Genomic DNA, 18,319 nt, shown 5'->3' with positions numbered 1-18,319 from the left:
AAGTTCTTTTCAGTGAGAGCTCAGAAAATTTCAGAGCAACTGAGAGGAAACATTGTAGATGGAAGTAGAGACACTTTAATATATTTAGTAGATTTGTTCTGGAAAAGTGTCTATAAACTATATTAATATTTAAATGAATTATGAGCAAGAAGAACTTATAAGAAAACTGTGATGAATCCTTTTGTCAGATCAAGAAATGTTATAATTTACCTTTCTTGTGATTGTAAATTTCAGATTGTAAGTTTTGTTTTATTGCTTAATATCAGTATTTGTGTGTGTGCATGTAAAGAAGCATAATCCTTAATTCCAGCATACATAGTCACATTCTCCAAGGCTTACAGGAAATCACGTTATCTCTCTTGATTCTTTGTAGATCTTATCTGAAAATCTGCTTGTTTGCCAGGAAGTTGTGCATTCACCATTTAAAATGGAACTTTCATTTGTATACCTATATTACTGTGCCAGAGTCTTTCCTTATCTTTGCTTAACATTCTCAATAGTGAACACCTCATAAGAGTGCTTAGTGATTGGCTGTGGTTCCCAGTCATACAACACTAGGTAGAAAGAAGAAAAATGTGTGATTAAAATGGGAAGCACCGCAACTTCTTTTCTTTACTAGTCACCAGGGGCAATTTCCAAATCACATTTTGCCTTTCTGTTTTCGATGTTCGACACAGTAAGTGATATATAGAGATATAAAGACAGATATAGACTAATACCTACTGAAGTTGTTGGTTATAGGAATTATTTGTAAATGGTGATTTGAAATCTAAAATGTAAAAATCACTTAGTTTATTATAATCCCAGCTACTTGGGCAAAAAGATCGTGAGTTCCAGGCTAGGCCAGGCAAAAGTAGCAACAAAACCCTCTCTTAAAATCAAAGAAAAATGATCCCAGTTAGGTGGGCTAACATTGTGAATTTGAACAACAAATGCTGGTGGAAATGGGGGGTGGGGAAGGAACCCTATTGGTGGGAATGTAAAGTAGTACAACACTCTGGACATATGGTCTACAGGTTCCACAGAATAAACGTAGACCTTCCCTACTACCTAGCTATACCATTCCTAGGCATCAACCCAGAACATCACAAGCCAGGATACTGTGAAGACAGTTGCACATCCATGTTTATTGCTGTACTGTTCACAATAGTCAAGTTGTAGTAACAGCGCAGATGCCCTACTGTAGATGAGTAGTTCAAAAAAAATCATGGTACTGATACATAATAGAATTTTACACAGCCATTAGAATAATATTAGTGTCATTTGCAGGGCTGGGAGTTTGGCCTAGTGGTAGTAGAATGCTTGCCTTAGCATGCATGAAGACCCAGGTTTGATTCCTCAGTACCACATACACAGAAAAAAAAACAGAATTGGTGCTATGCCTCAACTGGTAGAGCCAGTTGAGAAAGCCCAAGGACAGTGCCCCTGCCCTGAGTTCAAGACCCAGCACTGGCCAAAAAAAAAAAAATGTTATTTGCGGAGAAATGGATAGAACTAGAACAAATCATGTTAAGTAAAGTAGGCCAAATTCAGGGGGACAAATGAAGCATGTTTTCTCTCATATGCAGAAGCTAGATCCAAAATACATCAGAACATGATATGTTATACAGGATGGTAAACATTCACCCACAGTGAGGCCAAAGGAAAATACTCAGTAGATTAACACAAAAGTGTAGTGCCTCTGTGCCCCTGGTCATATTAAGTAATATTTATTGAAGTATACTCTAGGAAATGGAAACAATAGGGATTTTTTTCCTTTCCTTTTTTGCCTTGTTTGTTCATCCATCTTTTGAGGATAAGCAAGGGGGAGAGACCAAGGGTGAACAAATGCAACAGTGATACCCAATAGAAACTGTGTAAAAAATGAACTATACAATTTATGGGTAAGGATGGGAGGTTAAAAAAAAAACTGGGTGAAGGAAAGGTCCTAAAATAAGTGTACTCATTACCGATTTATGAAACAGCAACTGCTCTGAACTTCACCTTTATAATAACAATAAAACATTTAATTACAAACAAAAACAAGTTGGGCACTGGTGGCTCAGGCTTATAATCCTGCTACTCAGGAGGCTGAGATCAGAGGATTGCAGCTCAAAGCCAGCCCCAGCAGGAAGGTCTGTGAGACTCTTATCTCCAATTAATCACTAGAAAACCAGAGATGGCAGTGTAGCTCAAAGTGGTAGAGCACTAGCCTTGTGCAACAAAGCCCAGGAACAGCACACAGACCCAAAATTCGAACCCCACAAATGATCACACATACACATCAGAAAAAGAGCTAGAGGCCTACCTCAAGCGAAGTGCTTTTCTAGCATGCACCAGGCTCTTGATTCAACCCCCAGTCCCTCCTGACACAACACTGACTCTTCTTTCCAGTCCTTGCATGGTTCCTCATGTTGGAGACAATCAACCAGTACTATCATTGGCCTATGAATAGCTCCTTCTCCTTTCTTATTCTACATTACGGCTGATCTGTAAGTCCTGTCCATTAAGCTTTTCCAGGTTTCCCAGTCTTCAGTGCTACAATATTATTGTAAACACAATCACCTCTGAAGTGTTGTTATGTCCTAGCCACTTCTTTTCTTGCTTCCAGATAATAATTCACATTTTGGTTATCCAAGTTTAAGTGTGATGAAGAAAGGAAAATGTACAACAATGAAAAGAACAAGTATAAACAGAAAATATGGATACAATACAATACCAAGGCTGAAAATTTGATGGCTTTGTTTTCTAAGTTTCTACCACCATGTATTATAGAATTCAGGGGAAAAAAATGAACTTATTCCATTGTGCCTTCCTTTGTTTCCATATAGGATTAGTGAGCATGAGCCCTCTCCCTTATCAAGAGATATGTTCTTTTTTGAGGGGTTGTATTATAAGTACCAAAGATTTTATAGAGTTTCTCCAGATCCTTAGATGTGCTAAGTGCACAATAAATATTTATTTGCTTTTTTTATTCACTTTTAGCATAGATTTCTGTGATCTTTTTGATATGTATTTTTCTTTTAAATACTTTTTTTTTCCCAATTCTGGGGCTTGAATTCAGGGCGTAGGCACTGCCCCTGAGCTTCTTTTGCTCAAGGCTAGCACTCTACCACTTGAGCCACTGTGCCAGTTCCAGCTTTTTCTGCAGGGCTTCATGCATGCTGGGCAAGCACTCTACCACTAAGCACATTCCCAGCCCTGGTACACTTTTTTTAATAGAAAATTTAGTATCTTTGATATATTAAGATTGCTTTCTCTATATAATTTTTGTTGGTACTCAGGTGTTAACACAGAGCTACTACGCAGCTGCTATACTACTCATCCACAGACCTAGTACCTCCAAAGTAGCTGGATGACACAAACGACTGTGCTGAGATAACAGCCATTTATTATAGCAGGAGCTCCAAGGATGCTAGCTAGGTTACTGGCTCTCACAAGGTGGCTAACAGCCGGCCACGGTTTCAGTCAGCTGATGGTTTGAGGTTGGAAAATCCTCTTCTCAGATCATTTACACAGCTGTTGTCAAGAGACCCACAAACACATACTGCACTGGCTGTTGGTAGAAGGCCCAAGTTTCTTTTCGTACTTGGGTGTCTTTGCAAAGCTGCCTTTGAGTCCTCATGACATGACAGCATACATCCCAAGTCTTATTTGAGAAAGAGATCACGGGGAGAGAGGGTAGGGACCTGTGATCTGTGATTGACACTGGGATTTTTCAGTGGTGCTGTGGCTCAAGTGGTAGAGCGTTAGCCTTGAGAAAGCCCAAAGACAGTGACTATGCCCTGAGTTCCAGTCCCAGGACTGACAAAAAAAAAGTTTTTGAGTGTTGATGCTTATAATCATTCCTCAGATGAAAATATTTGTTTGTTAGGTACCATTTATATCTTGTATCTGTACTTTTCTGCTTCCAAAATAGTTTTTGTTTCAAATGTAAGTCATAATGCTGTCATTTCATGACATTTTTTATTTTAAGTAATGTCATGGCATTGTTTAACATTTTTTATTTAAGAGCCACAGTTTATTTCTCCTAATTCTAAAGGCTGAGAAGTCCCAAGATGAAGCTCTGATATCCTGCGAGACCTTGCAGCCTCCTCACCAGGCACAAATGACAGGGCAAGAAGGGACAGACTTTGTGTCTGCATATAACACAAGAACAGAGAAACAACAACCCTCCTGAACAAGCCTTTTTACAGTGGCATTAATCCATTTGTGAGGATGGAGACTCTGGGTCCTAAACACCTCCTTGTCCTGGGTTCCACCTTGCAACACTGAGCTTCTAACCATGAATTTGAGGGAACATATTAAGCCCCTAACAGACATTTAGACATAATACTTACATTACTAATAGAGCATCTATTTACCGGAAGCACCAGGCACATGAGCATTTACCACCTTGGGATGTGAGCTGGCACTGAGAACTGCATGAGGACTTCTGCCTAGAAAAAGATTCTGTGAATTGAAAAAAAAAAATACATAGCATTTAACTTTCCCTCCTAATTGCAAGGAGGAAGAGTAGATCAGAGAACACTTCTGCAGGTAGGCTATTTCCTGAAACCGATGGGAAAGGGGATGTGAATGGGGGATGTACGACAAACATATATGCAAGTAATTTCCAAAATATTTCTGGTTTTGTTTTCAGATATATAGAGAAAACACTTCATTTATTTACCTTTTTCTTTCTTTTTTAAGGATTAAAGATCACTGTAAACCCCGAATCAAAGGCAGTCTTGGCTGGACAGTTTGTGAAACTGTGTTGCCGGGCAACTGGACATCCTTTCGTACAATATCAGTGGTTCAAAATGAATAAAGAGGTAATTTTTAATGTCTCTTTATCACCTTGTAAGAAGAGAGAAGCAGAAAAATAATCAATGTTATTGTCCTGAATGTGATTTTATGAATTTGATTAAAAAGTGTGGTCAAAAAAAAGAAAAAAACCTGTAGTCATGCCATCATTTTCTCACAGTAAAACAGGAGAGGAGAAGTGCTCACACTCACGAGCTCCACTCTATTCTGATGTCACTCCCCAAGTTCCTCACAACAGACTATGCTCCATCAAAAATTCTGAACTACAAGACATTCAGTGCTACACCGAAAGCTGTGCATTGTTATTTCAAGAACTGCATGAACTGAATTATATCAAAATATATAAGCCATGCTTCTTTTTTGTTTTTTTTTTTGCTCCTGTCCTGGAGCTTGAGCTCAGGCCTAAGTTCTGTCCCTGAGCTTCTTTTGCTCCAAGCTGGCCCTCTACCACCTGAGCTACAATTCCACTTCCAACTTTTTAGTAAGTTTATTGGAGGTAAGAGTCTCATGGGAGCTAGGTGCTGGTGGCTCAGGCCTGTAATCCTAGCTACACAGGAGGCTGAGATTTGAGGATCATGATTCAAAGTCAATCAACCGGGGCAGAAAAAGCATCTCTACCTAACCACCAGAAAACAGTAAAGTGGAGCTGTGGCTCAAAGTGGTAGAGTACTAGCCTTGTGCACAGAAGCTCTCAGACAGTACTCAGGCCCAGAGTTCAAGCCCCATGATCAACAACAACAATAAAAAAAAGTCTCATGGACTTTCCTGAACTGGCTTTGAATGTGATCCATACATCTCAGCCTCCTGAGTACCTAGGATTACTGGCATACACCACCAGCACCCAGCGAAGGCCATTCTTAAGTAAAACTAAGATCACAAAGTAGGCATTTTGTTTGTAGTTGGGGAAGGATTAGATGACTTCACCACCAGACGAACTACTAAATTTATATCAGAAATTGAAATACATTCCTTTTCCTTCTGCTCCCTCCCTCCCTCATCTTTGAGATTGAATACAGGCCATTGCACATGATATCTACATTCCCCTGCCCATGGTCTTTTTGACAGTGTTTTACTATGTAGCTCAAGCTGAACACTTACATTTTTCTGTTTCTGTCTCCCAAGTGCTAGGATTGTAGGCATGGGCCCCCATGCCTAGCCATATTCAAATTCTTTAAGTTGCTTTTATACTAGAGAGTTCTTAGTCTACTAGCTACCCAATGTATGCTCCACTTTTACGGACTTTTTTCTTGTACTTCATCCCTTACCCCTTCCTTTGTACTTTATATCTTAAAATTCCATATTCTTTTTAACCTATTAGTAATTCACCTTTCTTTTTTTCCCATGTATTTTTATTGTAATTAATAGAAGGGTTCCATTATATTCACCAGATAGAAGGTACATTACTTTGCAAGCATTGATACCCTTTCTCATGTCTTGGTCCCCATTTCCCTCACCCCACTCCCGCCCATCATCTTGTTTTCCCCCCTTCCCTATCCAATAGTAATTCACCTTTCTTCCAAACCTGATACTCTGAAACCAAATGAGAGCCATTCTGAGATCATTATCTCTTTTTTGTTAAGTAAGGTAATCTTATAGCAGAAATTTGTGGTTTATGCAAATTTTTTATTTCTGTCCCTTAATACAGTTAAGGTAGAGCAACTGTGGCAAGTAGCAAAGAGATTATATGTAGACTTTGGTGCTCATAACTCTGTTTTGGATCCCTGTTACTGGCCATTTAAATTTCTATCATGTGTTGTGAGAATTAATTGTGTCCAGCCTTCTTGAGCAATAGTAGCTAGTGATTTTTACCATATTTTCTCTATCGCAAGGTTGCTTTTATTTTAATAAATGCCTTTTAAAGAGAAGGTAATAGAAGAAACATGCTGCATTAAATATATCAATTGTAAAGTGCATCAGGATGTCATAGGTAGGCATATAGTGGATTTGGAGTATGTGTTGTATTTGAAAAGTTGGAATGGATTTTAAGACACTAGCAACCTAAATTTTATCAGACTACCCTTCATACATCTGATTTAACAAGTACTTATTAACCACTATTTTATACCAGGCCTCTTTCTAAAATGTGATAATTGATACACCAAGTCCTTATCCTCACAGAACTTGAACCCCAGGCCAGAAATAAGTGGTTAACAAAGGCATTGTTTCAAATGAGTTAAAGAGCTAGGCTGTTAAAATAAGCAGAGTGTCAATAGGAAGTGAGAAGTCACTAGAGGTTTAAGCAAAAGAAGTAAAGTGGTGGTAGGACTTACGTTTTCAACACACAAGCTTGCAGCTCGAAGGAAGCAAAGAACCATAAGAAGATCAAATATCGAATGTCTGTGCTTAACTTAGAGGTAACTGTAGTGTGGACTCACATGCAGCAGTGGAGGTGGACCCCAGGACATATCTCAGTATGTGTTTTAGAAATAGCTAGGCTTGGGCCGTGAATTTGGCCTAGTGGTATAGTGCTTGCCTAGTATGCACGAAGATCCGGGTTCAATTCCTCGGCACCACATACATAGAAAAAAGCCGGAAGTGGTGCTGAGGCTCAAGTGGTAGAGCTCTAGCCTTGAGAAAGTCCAAGGACAGTGCTCAGGCCCTGAGCTCAAGCCCAGGACTGGCAAAAAATAAATAAATAAATAAATAAATAGCTAGGCTAATCCAGGGAGACATCATTGAGAGATATGTGGTGAAGGGAAGTAAAGAAATGGCCAGTGAGGATACTAAGGGGAAAAAAGAGAGGAGTATTTTAGGAACAAATGGTGGCCAGCTTTTTCAGTGCTTGGAACAGAAAGGGCAGAAGAATATGCTTTTGACAATGGCATCGTAAAAAGAGAGAGAGAGATGTCAAAGCAGAGAAAATTGCAGGAGTAAGATCACAGAGGATGAGATTACTGGGGAGGAAAAACCTCTTCACTGTTTGGTTTAGTGCTGGAAATGTATAAATAACAGATGAGATGGATTGACAGGAAAAAGAACTGTGCTGGTATCCATATAGGAACCTTTCAAAGACATAAATTAGTACGTGATTCTCAAAGGTTTATACATCTGACAGTAAGAAGGGGATGGGGAGCTTTGTGGCCAAGACCAAACAGATTTCTTCAAAGGGGAGAAGAAGACAGTTTGTGATGTTTATTCATTCAGGTGTCAGGATCAGAAAGTTTTTCTTCTTCATGGCTGTAAAAATTCTCTGCAGAAGGGATTTATTTTCTTAATCTGGGAGTAAAAGCTTCCCCAAGAGGAAATTAATGGCGGCCTTATTTCTTCGAAGTACCTTCTTTGTGTCATAAAGGAAGCTTGGCATAGGCTTCTTTCTGCATCTGTTGAACCCTGTATGTCTTCCATTTAATAGAATCTTCACACCAGCTATAGGGGTCTGAACTGGTCCTCATAGACCTTTAGTCAGAGTAGTCTCTATTGGGAAGACACATCTTCATCTTACTTGAAGCAAAAAAAGGCAATTATAACTATAGGCTTCTGTGAGCTTGTGATTCCATAGCAGGAAAAGGATATGATTTCTATCTCTAGACAATATCTGAGATAAGTAGGATTGGATTAAAGAGATGAGAGAAGAAAACATGCATTAGTCTTAGTCATCTGATAAGAAAGCAGACTTAGTGGTATATATGGTAGGGTTGTCAGGCAGGGCTAAATGCAGTCTGTGCAGCTGTTCTGCTTACGTGGGTTTGTTAAAGCTATATGGATTTCTAGTACTTCAGTTCTTAAAATGATATTGTTCATTTTGTAAGTAACAAACATTTTAAAATTGGAAGAAAAAAATGCATGCTTTCTAAGCTCCATAGTGAAATCACTTTTTGCGCTGTTTTATAAGATGTGCTTTGATGGAATCATTCACTTAATATGTTCTAATTGATTCTTTCACAGATTCCATATGGAAATTCACCAGAACTTATTTTTAATGCAGTACATGTGAAAGATGCAGGCTTTTATGTGTGTCGAGTTAATAATAATTTCACCTTTGAATTTAGCCAGTGGTCACAGCTCGATGTTTGTGATGTCACAGAAGTAACAGAAAGTTTCCGGGGTAAGTTATCTATTGCTTGATGGATAGTGTCAAAGATTTTATATGTGTGTATGTATAAATAAATATATATATATATATATATAGTATTTGACCCAATAGCGTCATTAGGCATTAAGATATGATCCCATGTGGTTTGATTGTCTTTCTCATGTGCTTTCAGAACAGATGATATCGAAACTTCTCAGTTTGGTCCTTGCTGCTGAGATTTTCAAACTTTCCAGCTTTCTTGGCCTGGTGCTTTTGTGCATGGCATCTATAACTCAATTATCGTTTCCCCCCATAACTTCCATTTCTTTATACTTTGATTACCCAGAATTTCCAAGTTTTTAATGTCCATATCACCCTTTGATCTCTTCATATTTCTGGGAATGCTGCAATTTTATGGAACACCTTTTAGGGGATGTGTTTTTAAAGATTATAAAAACTAAGCCAGGTGCCAGTGGCTCACACCTATAATCCTAGCTACTCAGGATACTGAGATGTGAGGATCACAGTGAAGAGCCAGCCAGGGCAGGAAAAATCCTTGAGACTCTTCTCTAGTTAACCACCGAAAAATGGAAGTGGAACTGTAGCTTAAAGTTGTAGAGTGCTAGCCTTAAAGCAGAAAAGCCCAGAATGGCATCCAGGCCCTGAGTTCAAGCCCCAGGGCTGCCAAAAAAAAAGAGGAGGAGGAGGAAGAGGAGGAACAGCAGCAGCAGCAGCAGGGTAGTAGTGGGCCACACCTGTAATCCTAGCTACTCAGGAGGCTGAGATCTGAGGATTGCAGTTTGAAGCCAGCCTGAACAAGAAAGTCCATGAGACTCTTGTTTCCAGTTAATCACCAGAAAACCAGAAATGGCACTGTGGCTCAAAGTGGCAGACTGCTAGTCTTGAGCAAAAAAATCTCAGGGACAGTGTTTCCAAGCCCTGAGAACAAGCCCCATGATGGAAAAAAAAGGGGGGGCACATATATTTATGTAAATTATAGGGGAATTTTGTTTGAATTTTTAACTTAGAAATTTTGTTTTCTTTTAATTCAAGGTAGTTTTAATGGCATCTCTGAATCGAAGTTGCAAATCTGTGTTGAACCTAAGTCTCAAAAACTGGTACCAGGCAGCACATTGGTTTTACAGTGTGTTGCTATCGGAAGCCCTATTCCTCACTACCAGTGGTTCAAAAACGAATCACCATTAACACATGAGACAAAAAAGCTATACATGGTAAGTAGTTGGTTTGTTGTGGTATCTTGGGAGTTAATCTATAAAACAGTATTGAAGTGTTTCAGATCCTTTATGATTTAATATTGATTGATTGCTAATATTTGGCTTCTATGTAAAATAAAAAATATTATACTAAATTTACCATTAGAATGATTATATTATTTGCTTACTATTAGCCTAATAAATGGAGATTAAAAAAAAGAATGTTGAGGGGCCAGGAGCCTGGCCTAGTGGTAGAGTGCTCACCTAGCATGCACGAAGCCCTGGGTTCGATTCCCCAGAACCACATACACAGAAAAAGCCAGAAGTGGCACTATTACTCAAGTGGCAGAGTACTAGCCTTGAGCAAAAATGTCCAAGGACAGTGCCCACGCCCTGAGTTCAAGCCCCAGACTGGGGAAAAAAATGTTGAAAGTTTTTTTGGAAATGTTCTCAAACACAAAATGACTTTCACTAAGCCATATTTTTTTTTCTTTGGGGGAGGTGGTAATACTGAGATTTAAATTCAGGGCCTTACATTTGAAAGGTAAGTACTTTACCACTTGGGCCATGCTCCAAACCCTTTTTTGCTTTATTTTTCACTAAACTCTCCTATTTTTCCTCAGAGTCAGTCACAGCAGAGACTCAATCCTCCTACCTGTGGCCACCTGAATAGCTGAGATTACAAATGTGTGCCACCTTACCCTGCTTGTTGACTGAGATAGGATCTCACGTCAAATTACAATCCTCTACATCTTGCCTCCCAAGTCACTGGGATTAGAGGCATGAGCCACCACACCCCTGGCCTTTTAAGCCAATTTGAATTGAAACTGAAGAGAATAATGTGTGTGTTTCTGATGTGGATGTAGGTTCCGTATGTGGATTTGGACCATCAAGGAACCTATTGGTGTCGTGTATATAATGATCAAGACAGTCAAGACAGTAGAAAGGTGGAAATCACCATAGGTAAGCAGCATTTCTCAGTGTTTTGACAAGTCAGATGTAAACTGTAAACAAATGTTTAAGCAAAAAGAATTCTCCTTTTTTTGCCCTATATTTAATAGTATGTTTAGTGCCAGAAGCTGTTTTGTTTTTCTTTATCCTACTCCAGAAGTTATATTGCCTATATAAAAATGTGAAGAATACACACAAAGATTGTAATCTAGTTTCTTTATACAAAGATCAGAAAGAAACAAAATATGATTTTATTAGCTCATTTGATTTATTTTTTAATGTTGTAGTTTATTTTGAACACTTGTATCAAAAGGTATGCTTTAAAGCTTTGAGTCTAAAAACCTTGATCTGGTAGAAAAAAGTATTAATAAAACAAACTATCACAGACATAAAGAATGATTATTACTCACAATTCCTATTATGAGCTGTGTAATTTGGTAGTTTGTTCTATTTAATATGTTTATAGCTATGTTATTAGTAGTAAATGTCAGCACATGTATTGGTTTGACAACATATTTCTGTGATATTTATCTCTCTAATGGCTACCTTCCTAAGATCATAAATTCAATATATTCAATTTTTTTCTCTGGCACAAGGAAGAACAGATGAGGCAATGGAGTGCACTGAAGGTAGTATAATCTTTTGGTCTGAGACTGAGTCTCCTGCATGCTGGTTGCTCTGGGGATTGGTAGAGTGCTCTAGCCTATTGAGTGCTGTGATGGAAAAAATACTAGCTCCAAGAAATTACTTCAATGTAAGATAATGTGTCTTAGTTTTTGTAGTTTTATAAGTTGCCTCAGACTCTATGAAACTGACAAATAACATGCTGTTCCTTTGTTTTCTCTTGCATAGAAGAACAAAACTCCTCATAGCATGTTTTTTAGTAATGACACTTAGGATTTTATATTTTGGGTCATGGTCTTACTATATAGTCTAGGATGGTCCAAAACTCTCTGTCCTTCCAAATACTGAGATTACAGACATGTGCCATTACTTCCTGACTATTTACAATTAATCTTAATGTTAATTCATGAGTATCTGTTTAGATCATTTTACCCTCTTACCATGATAAGATGCTCCTCAAATTCAAATGCAGTTTCTGTTAAAGTTTCAGGACAGATTTATTGTCCAATACAGGTTTTATCAAATAGTAAATCGTCTAGAAATAAAATAGAAATATTTGAAGTTGCATGTCTATAAATTGATCCACCACATCATCTCTACCATTTAAAGAATACTGAACCCAGGTGGTGGTGTAACCCTAGCCACTCAGGAGGCTGAGATCTGAGCATCACCGTTCGAAGCCAGTCCAGGCACAAAAGACAGTGAGACTCTTATCTCCAGTTAACCACCAGAAAACCAGAAGTGGCGCTGTGACTCAAGTGGTAGAGCTCTACCCTTCAGCTGAAGCGCTCAGGGACAGTGCCCAAGCCCAAAGTTCAAGCCCCATGACTGACAAAACAAAAAAACAAAAACAAAAAACATTGAAAATCTATTTTGACATAAACTTGTAATTTGTTTTAATTAACTACAGTACTATACTTAAATTTTAATGAGTAAACATTAAAACTTGGATTCTTTTAGTGTGAATACTACATTAGACTTTAAATTTAGGTTTGTGGAAAGCAAAGTATTTTTTCAATTGCCGCCTCTTCAAACTATTACATAATCTTGTTTCCTACTTGAATAAAGTAAAAAAATAATGTTAAATTATGTTTCCTGGCTTCCCTATCATTTAAATCTCTATAGTATCATTTTAAAATACTAATAGTAACTGTCTTTATCCTATACGTAACTGTGAACAAGAATCTTCTCACATTAAGGAGATTGAATTCCTGATCTGTTAACCCTGAATGAGGGAAGTTATGTGAAGAAATCCTACTCAAATTTCTCCCCCTCTTTTACTCCTTCTTGCCTAGTTGCACTTTTTTTTTTAACTTCCTAACATGAGAGACTTCTAAAAATGAATATAATGAATACCACTGTTGGGCTTTGGATGCATGTGATTATCACCTTCCCATACTGCTTGTGTCCCTGCATGATTTACCATGTAATTTTTTCCAGTGGCAACAATAATTTTCAAATAACTATTCAGAACACCTAGTCTGGGAATATAGCTCAGTGGCAGAGCACTCATTTAGCATGAGCAAGGTGCTACGTTCAATCCTTAGTATCTTTAGGAAAACACGTAGAAAAAAAAATCATAGGCTGGGAATGTAGCCTAGTGGTAGAGCGTTTGGCTAGCATTCATAAAGCACTGGGTTTGATTCCTCAGTACCACAGAAAAAGCCAGAAGTAGCGCTGTGGCTCAAGAGGTAGAGTGCTATCCTTGAGAAAAAGACCACTAGAAAACTGGAAGTGGCACTGAGGCTCAAGGGGTAGGGTGGTAGGCCTAGATTCAAGGGTAGGGTTATAGCCATGAGCTGAAGAACTCAAGGACAGCGCCCAGACCCAGAGTTCAAGACCCACGACTGACAAAAACAAAAACAAACAAAAAAAACCAAAGTCATTGTCCAGGCCCTGAGTTCAAGTTCCAGGGCTGGCAAAATAAAATATACCTATAAAAGTTGTTCTAAAGATTTTAGATGGAAAATGTACATCCAGCATTTTTCTCAAAAACTACAAAAGCTGAGACATTTTACAGTTGGTGAATTGATACATACTGATAACAGGACATTTAATTTTGTATATTTCATTAAAGTTTCTTGATTAGGAGGTGGAATTGGATAACTGAAAGCTGAGATAGCTGTGGCAGTGAAATTGACTATATAACTCAGATTCAATAAATAAATTTTAAGCAGTCACTGATAAAGCTAGAGGCAGGGAGACCCCAAGACAAACACAGACTATGACAAAGGCATCTATCTAACTGTATTACAAATGTATGGAACATCCTCACTAAAGAGAGACAGGAAAAACTGATAGGAAAAAAATATTAGGCACACAGTGGTAGTTGACACCTGTAATCCAAGCTACTCAGGAGGCTGAGATCTGAGGATCATGGTTCGAAGCTAGTTCAAGCAGGAAAGTCCTCAAGATCCTTATCTCCAAGTAATCACCACCACCCCCCAAAAAATGGCCAGAAACACTAGCCTTGAACGAAAAAGTTCAGGGACAGTGCCCACACCCTGAGTTCAAGCCCCACCACTAGGCACCCCCCTGCAAAAAAAAAAAAAATAGTCTTACAGACAAGACAGTAAAATTTCACATACCCCATGCACTGGTGGATTCTACTTTTAGATGATTTTATGTGCTATAAAAATATTTCTAGCCAGGCCCTGGTTATTCATACCTACAATCCTAGCTACTCAGGGGGTTGAAGTCTGAGGTTTGTGGTTCAAAACCAACCTAGGTAGGAAAGTCTGTGAGACTCTTATCTTCTATAAACTATTCCAAAAATGCCAGAAGTGATGCTGGGGTAAAGGTGATACAGTGCCCAGGCCTGAGTTCAAACTCCAGGATTGGCAAGAAAAAAAAAAGGAATATTATTTCTCCATAACACTTTAGGAATACGGTAACACTTGAAATTTATTGTGAATGCTAGTTTTTAAATAATGTTAGTCTTTAAATAAGAAAAAAGAAAAAACAACAACAAAAAAAAAACCACCTTAACTGTCAGGAGGCTGAGATCTGAGGATTGCTGTTCAGAGTCAGTCTGGGCACTAAAGTCCATGGGATTCTTATCTCCAATTAACCACCAGAAAACTGGAAGTGGCACTGTGACTCAAGGGGTCGGGTGGTATCCTTAAGCTGAAGGCCTCAGGGACAGCACCCAGGCCCAGAGTTCAAGCCCCACAACTGACAAAAAAACAAAAACATGATGACCATAATGTTAAGGATGTTTGATTGCATTAGTCATGGTAAGATTACCCACATCAGACTTTGAAAAAACATTAATCTAACCATTAGAAAAGCATCAGAAAAATTTCAAGGGGCATTCTACAAAATATCTAGCCAGCTATTCTTCAAAACTGTCAAAAGTAAGAAATATTTGAGCACCTGTCATAATCAAGAAACACCTAAGGGGCTGGGAGCATAGCCTAGTAGTAGCATGTTTGCGTACCATATATGAAATCCTGGATTTGATTCCTCAGTACCACATACACAGAAAAGGCCAGAAGTGGCACTGTGACTCAAGTGGCAGAGTGCTAGCCTTGAGTAAAACATGTCCAAGGACAGTGCCCAGGCCCTGAGTTCAAGCCCCAGGATTGGAAGAAAAAAAGAAGGCACCTAAGGAGATATAATGAAACTGTGTAGTATCATAGATTGAGTCCTGAGACAACACACACACACACACACACACACACACACACACACACACACACACACACACGAATAGTTCATTAATGACAATATAACGTGTTAATAATAGGAAAACTAATACAAAGAAGTTCATGAGACTTCCATCCCATCAGAAAAAGCTGAACATGGGCCGGGAGTTTGGCCTAATGGTAGAGTGCTTGCCTAGCATGCACAAAGAACCAGATTTGATTCCTCAGTACCACATACATAGAAAATGCTGGAAGTGGCGCTGTGACTCAAGTGGTAGCATTCTGTCCTTGAGAAAGCCCAAGGGCAATGCTCAGTCCCTGAGTTCAAGCCCCAGGACTGGCAAAGAGAAGAAGGAAGGAAGGGAAGGAGGGAGGGAGGGAGGAAAAGAGAGAGAGAGAGAGAGAGGGAAGAGAGAGAGAGAGAGAGAGAGAGAGAGAGGGAAGAGAGAGAGAGAGAGAGGGAAGAGAGAGAGAGAGAGAGAGAGAGAGAGAGAGAGAGAGAGAGAGAGAGAGAGAGAGAGAGAAAGGCTGAGCATAGTTGTGAGCAAGTATATTCTAGCTACAGCAGAAAGCCTAAATAGGACTATAGTCAAAGCTGGCCCAAGGCAAAATTGAGACTCTTACCTCAAAAACAGCGCAAAAAGACAAGAGAGATGGGTCAAGAAGTAGAGTACCTCCTTAACAAATGCAAAGCCCTGAGTTCAGTCTCCAGTACTACCACACACACATACACAAACCCTTAAGTTTGGTATACGGGAACCATCTATATTACCTTTCAGTAATTCTGTGAATCTTCTGCTGTTCTAAAATTAAGATTAATTCTTTAAAAATCATTAGAGATTGGGCCTGGAGTTTGGCCTAGTGGTAAGAGTGCTTGCCTAGCATTCACGAAGACCGGGTTCAATTCGTTGGTACCACATATGTAGAAAAAGGCCGCAAATGTTTCTGTGGCTCCAGTGGTAGAGTGCTAGCCTTGAGAAAGCCCAAGGTCAGTGCTCAGGCCCTGAGTTCAAGGCCCAGGACTGGCAAAAAAACAATCATTAGAGATTGATTTCAAGATGCTACCTACCTCTTGACTATGTTAGCCCTGTAATTGGCCAAAATATCTCCAACTTGGAACAAACTATGAGTCTATTTTGTTTTGTTTGTGTGTGTGTGTGTATGTCTGTGTATAGGGGAGAGAGACAGAGACAGAGACAGACAAACAGACAGACACTGGGGCCTAAACTTAGTGTGGGCGTTGGCCCTGAGCTTCTTTGCCAAGGCTAGTGTACTCTGCCATTTGAGCTCCTGACCCCCTTCCCACTTTTTGGGTACTTGATTGGAGAATAAGACTTTCCTCCCTAGGCTGGCTTTAAACCTCAATTCTCAGACCTCAGGCTCTTGAGTAGCTAGGATTACAAACTTCAGCCACCCCAACCCTGGCTTATGTAGCTTTTTGTCATTTAATGGAAATAACAGTAGCTTCCTAAATGATGTCCACAACACTATCCTTCGCTATTTATTACCTGTTTGCATGCCTTCTTCATTTGATTTGGAAAGTTTTAAACTATAAAACCTAACATGACTCGAGAAAAACAGCTTTGTTTTTACTCTTACAGTTTGTGCTAAATTAGCATTTAGATTATTTCAAATTAATCTATCTTATCTTATTTTATTTTAGATGAATTAAATAATTTTGGACATCCTGGTGAGTAAGACAAACAAAATGTTTTAGTTTTAGATTAGTAAATTGAATACAACCAACACATTAGACACTCTTGACTATAATGATACTAGCAAATTAGAGTTTTTTGTTGAAGTAATATAATTTAGGGTTGAAATTACTACTTACTTGCAGTTCAGTTTCATATAAATGAGATGCAATAATGTTCTTGATTATAAAACCATAAGGGTAGAAAAATATTAGACACAAAATTAGTGTGTGTTATTCCTTATATCAGAAGGAAGTTAAAGGGGGAAATGTATTATCTTTAATTTGCATAATGAGAAGCATATTTCACAGAGTGACGTCACATTTCTGAGCTTGTCAGACCCAAGCCCTTGGTCTCAGTGGTTTACACATAGAACATCTCTGAGTGGCTTGGCAGATGCCTTCACCTGAAATCAGAGGTGTATTAGAAAAGATAATGTGTGGGTACTGTGCAGACAAGTTGGTCAGTGACCTTTGAGAGACTGACAGTTGGCAGGAAAACACGGAACTCATCATCCAGCTGGCTCTAATCACAGATTTCTGAACAAGCTAAGCCAAAGGAAAAGTTTTTAACTGGGATAAAAGGCATACCAATAGTGAGATCTATGAATAATTTTGATATAAAGGTTATGGACATTCTGAAAGGCCATGATGGCCTGTGAATAGATTTGAGTAAAATTATAGAGAAATACATTAAGAAGATGAATAGGCCATTTTATATTTAGAGAAAGCCCTGGTATTTCTCATGTTAACTGGTATTCTTACTGTGTAAATAGTTTGCTTGCCTGCCTTTCCTCCTCTTTCTTCCTCTTCCTGCCCTCCTTTTCCTTCCTTCCTCTCCCTTTCTATTACTTTCTGTGTAGTACTGGAGTTTGATCCCAGCACCTCACACATGCTAGACAAGTACTCTACCATTGATCCACATACTTAATCCCGAGTAGTGTGTTTAGTTTCCTGTTTCATTAATAAACACGTATTATTGTGAATGCAGTTTGGGCTGTGCTGATTATATATAACCAAATTAGACAAAGCAGAACGATGCCATCACTAGTGTGTCACTTCCCTAACGTTTTATGTGCTCAAATTCATGCAAAGCCTCTGTGAGACGTGTTCACACATCATCCAGACATCAGTACTCTTGAGAACCACCCTAGCAATTGTTTCTCTTTGTCTGGATTGAATTCCTTTCATATATTGTTTCTTGTTTCTTTCCCTTTGCTGACCATTGTGAAATTATTTCATAAAATGTTTTGCATACACCTATCATTAAGCTTCTAAATTTATCTGACCCCCCTCTTTCTTTACTGTCCTAGAGTTTGAGAAAACAAAAATTGCTAAGTTTAAAAGGAGAATTCTATGTCAGGAAGCTTGGACTAGGCTCTCCCAGCATTTC

General features: G+C 38.8%; 1 protein-coding gene across 2 annotated transcripts in view; it reads left to right on the top strand.

The window, feature by feature from the left end:
* Positions 1-18,319, top strand: part of Malt1 (MALT1 paracaspase) — a 51,708-nt gene that overhangs the window by 8,134 nt on the left and 25,255 nt on the right. The window contains exons 3-8 of one of the 2 annotated variants that reach the window (XM_090353024.1): positions 4,672-4,793; positions 8,671-8,830; positions 9,851-10,029; positions 10,878-10,974; positions 11,559-11,591; positions 16,897-16,923. In XM_090353024.1, coding sequence (XP_090209150.1) covers positions 4,672-4,793; positions 8,671-8,830; positions 9,851-10,029; positions 10,878-10,974; positions 11,559-11,591; positions 16,897-16,923 — 618 coding nt within the window. The remainder of the gene's footprint in view (positions 1-4,671; positions 4,794-8,670; positions 8,831-9,850; positions 10,030-10,877; positions 10,975-11,558; positions 11,592-16,896; positions 16,924-18,319) is intronic. The other variant, XM_090353025.1, reaches the window with a different exon arrangement.

Source organism: Megascapheus bottae, chromosome 19 (assembly GCF_031878675.1).
Source record: "Megascapheus bottae isolate mThoBot1 chromosome 19, mThoBot2.hap1, whole genome shotgun sequence".
Classification (NCBI taxonomy): Eukaryota; Metazoa; Chordata; class Mammalia; order Rodentia; family Geomyidae; genus Megascapheus; species Megascapheus bottae.
Note: the sequence above shows the minus strand (reverse complement) of the source record. Positions and strands in the feature narration are given on the sequence as shown.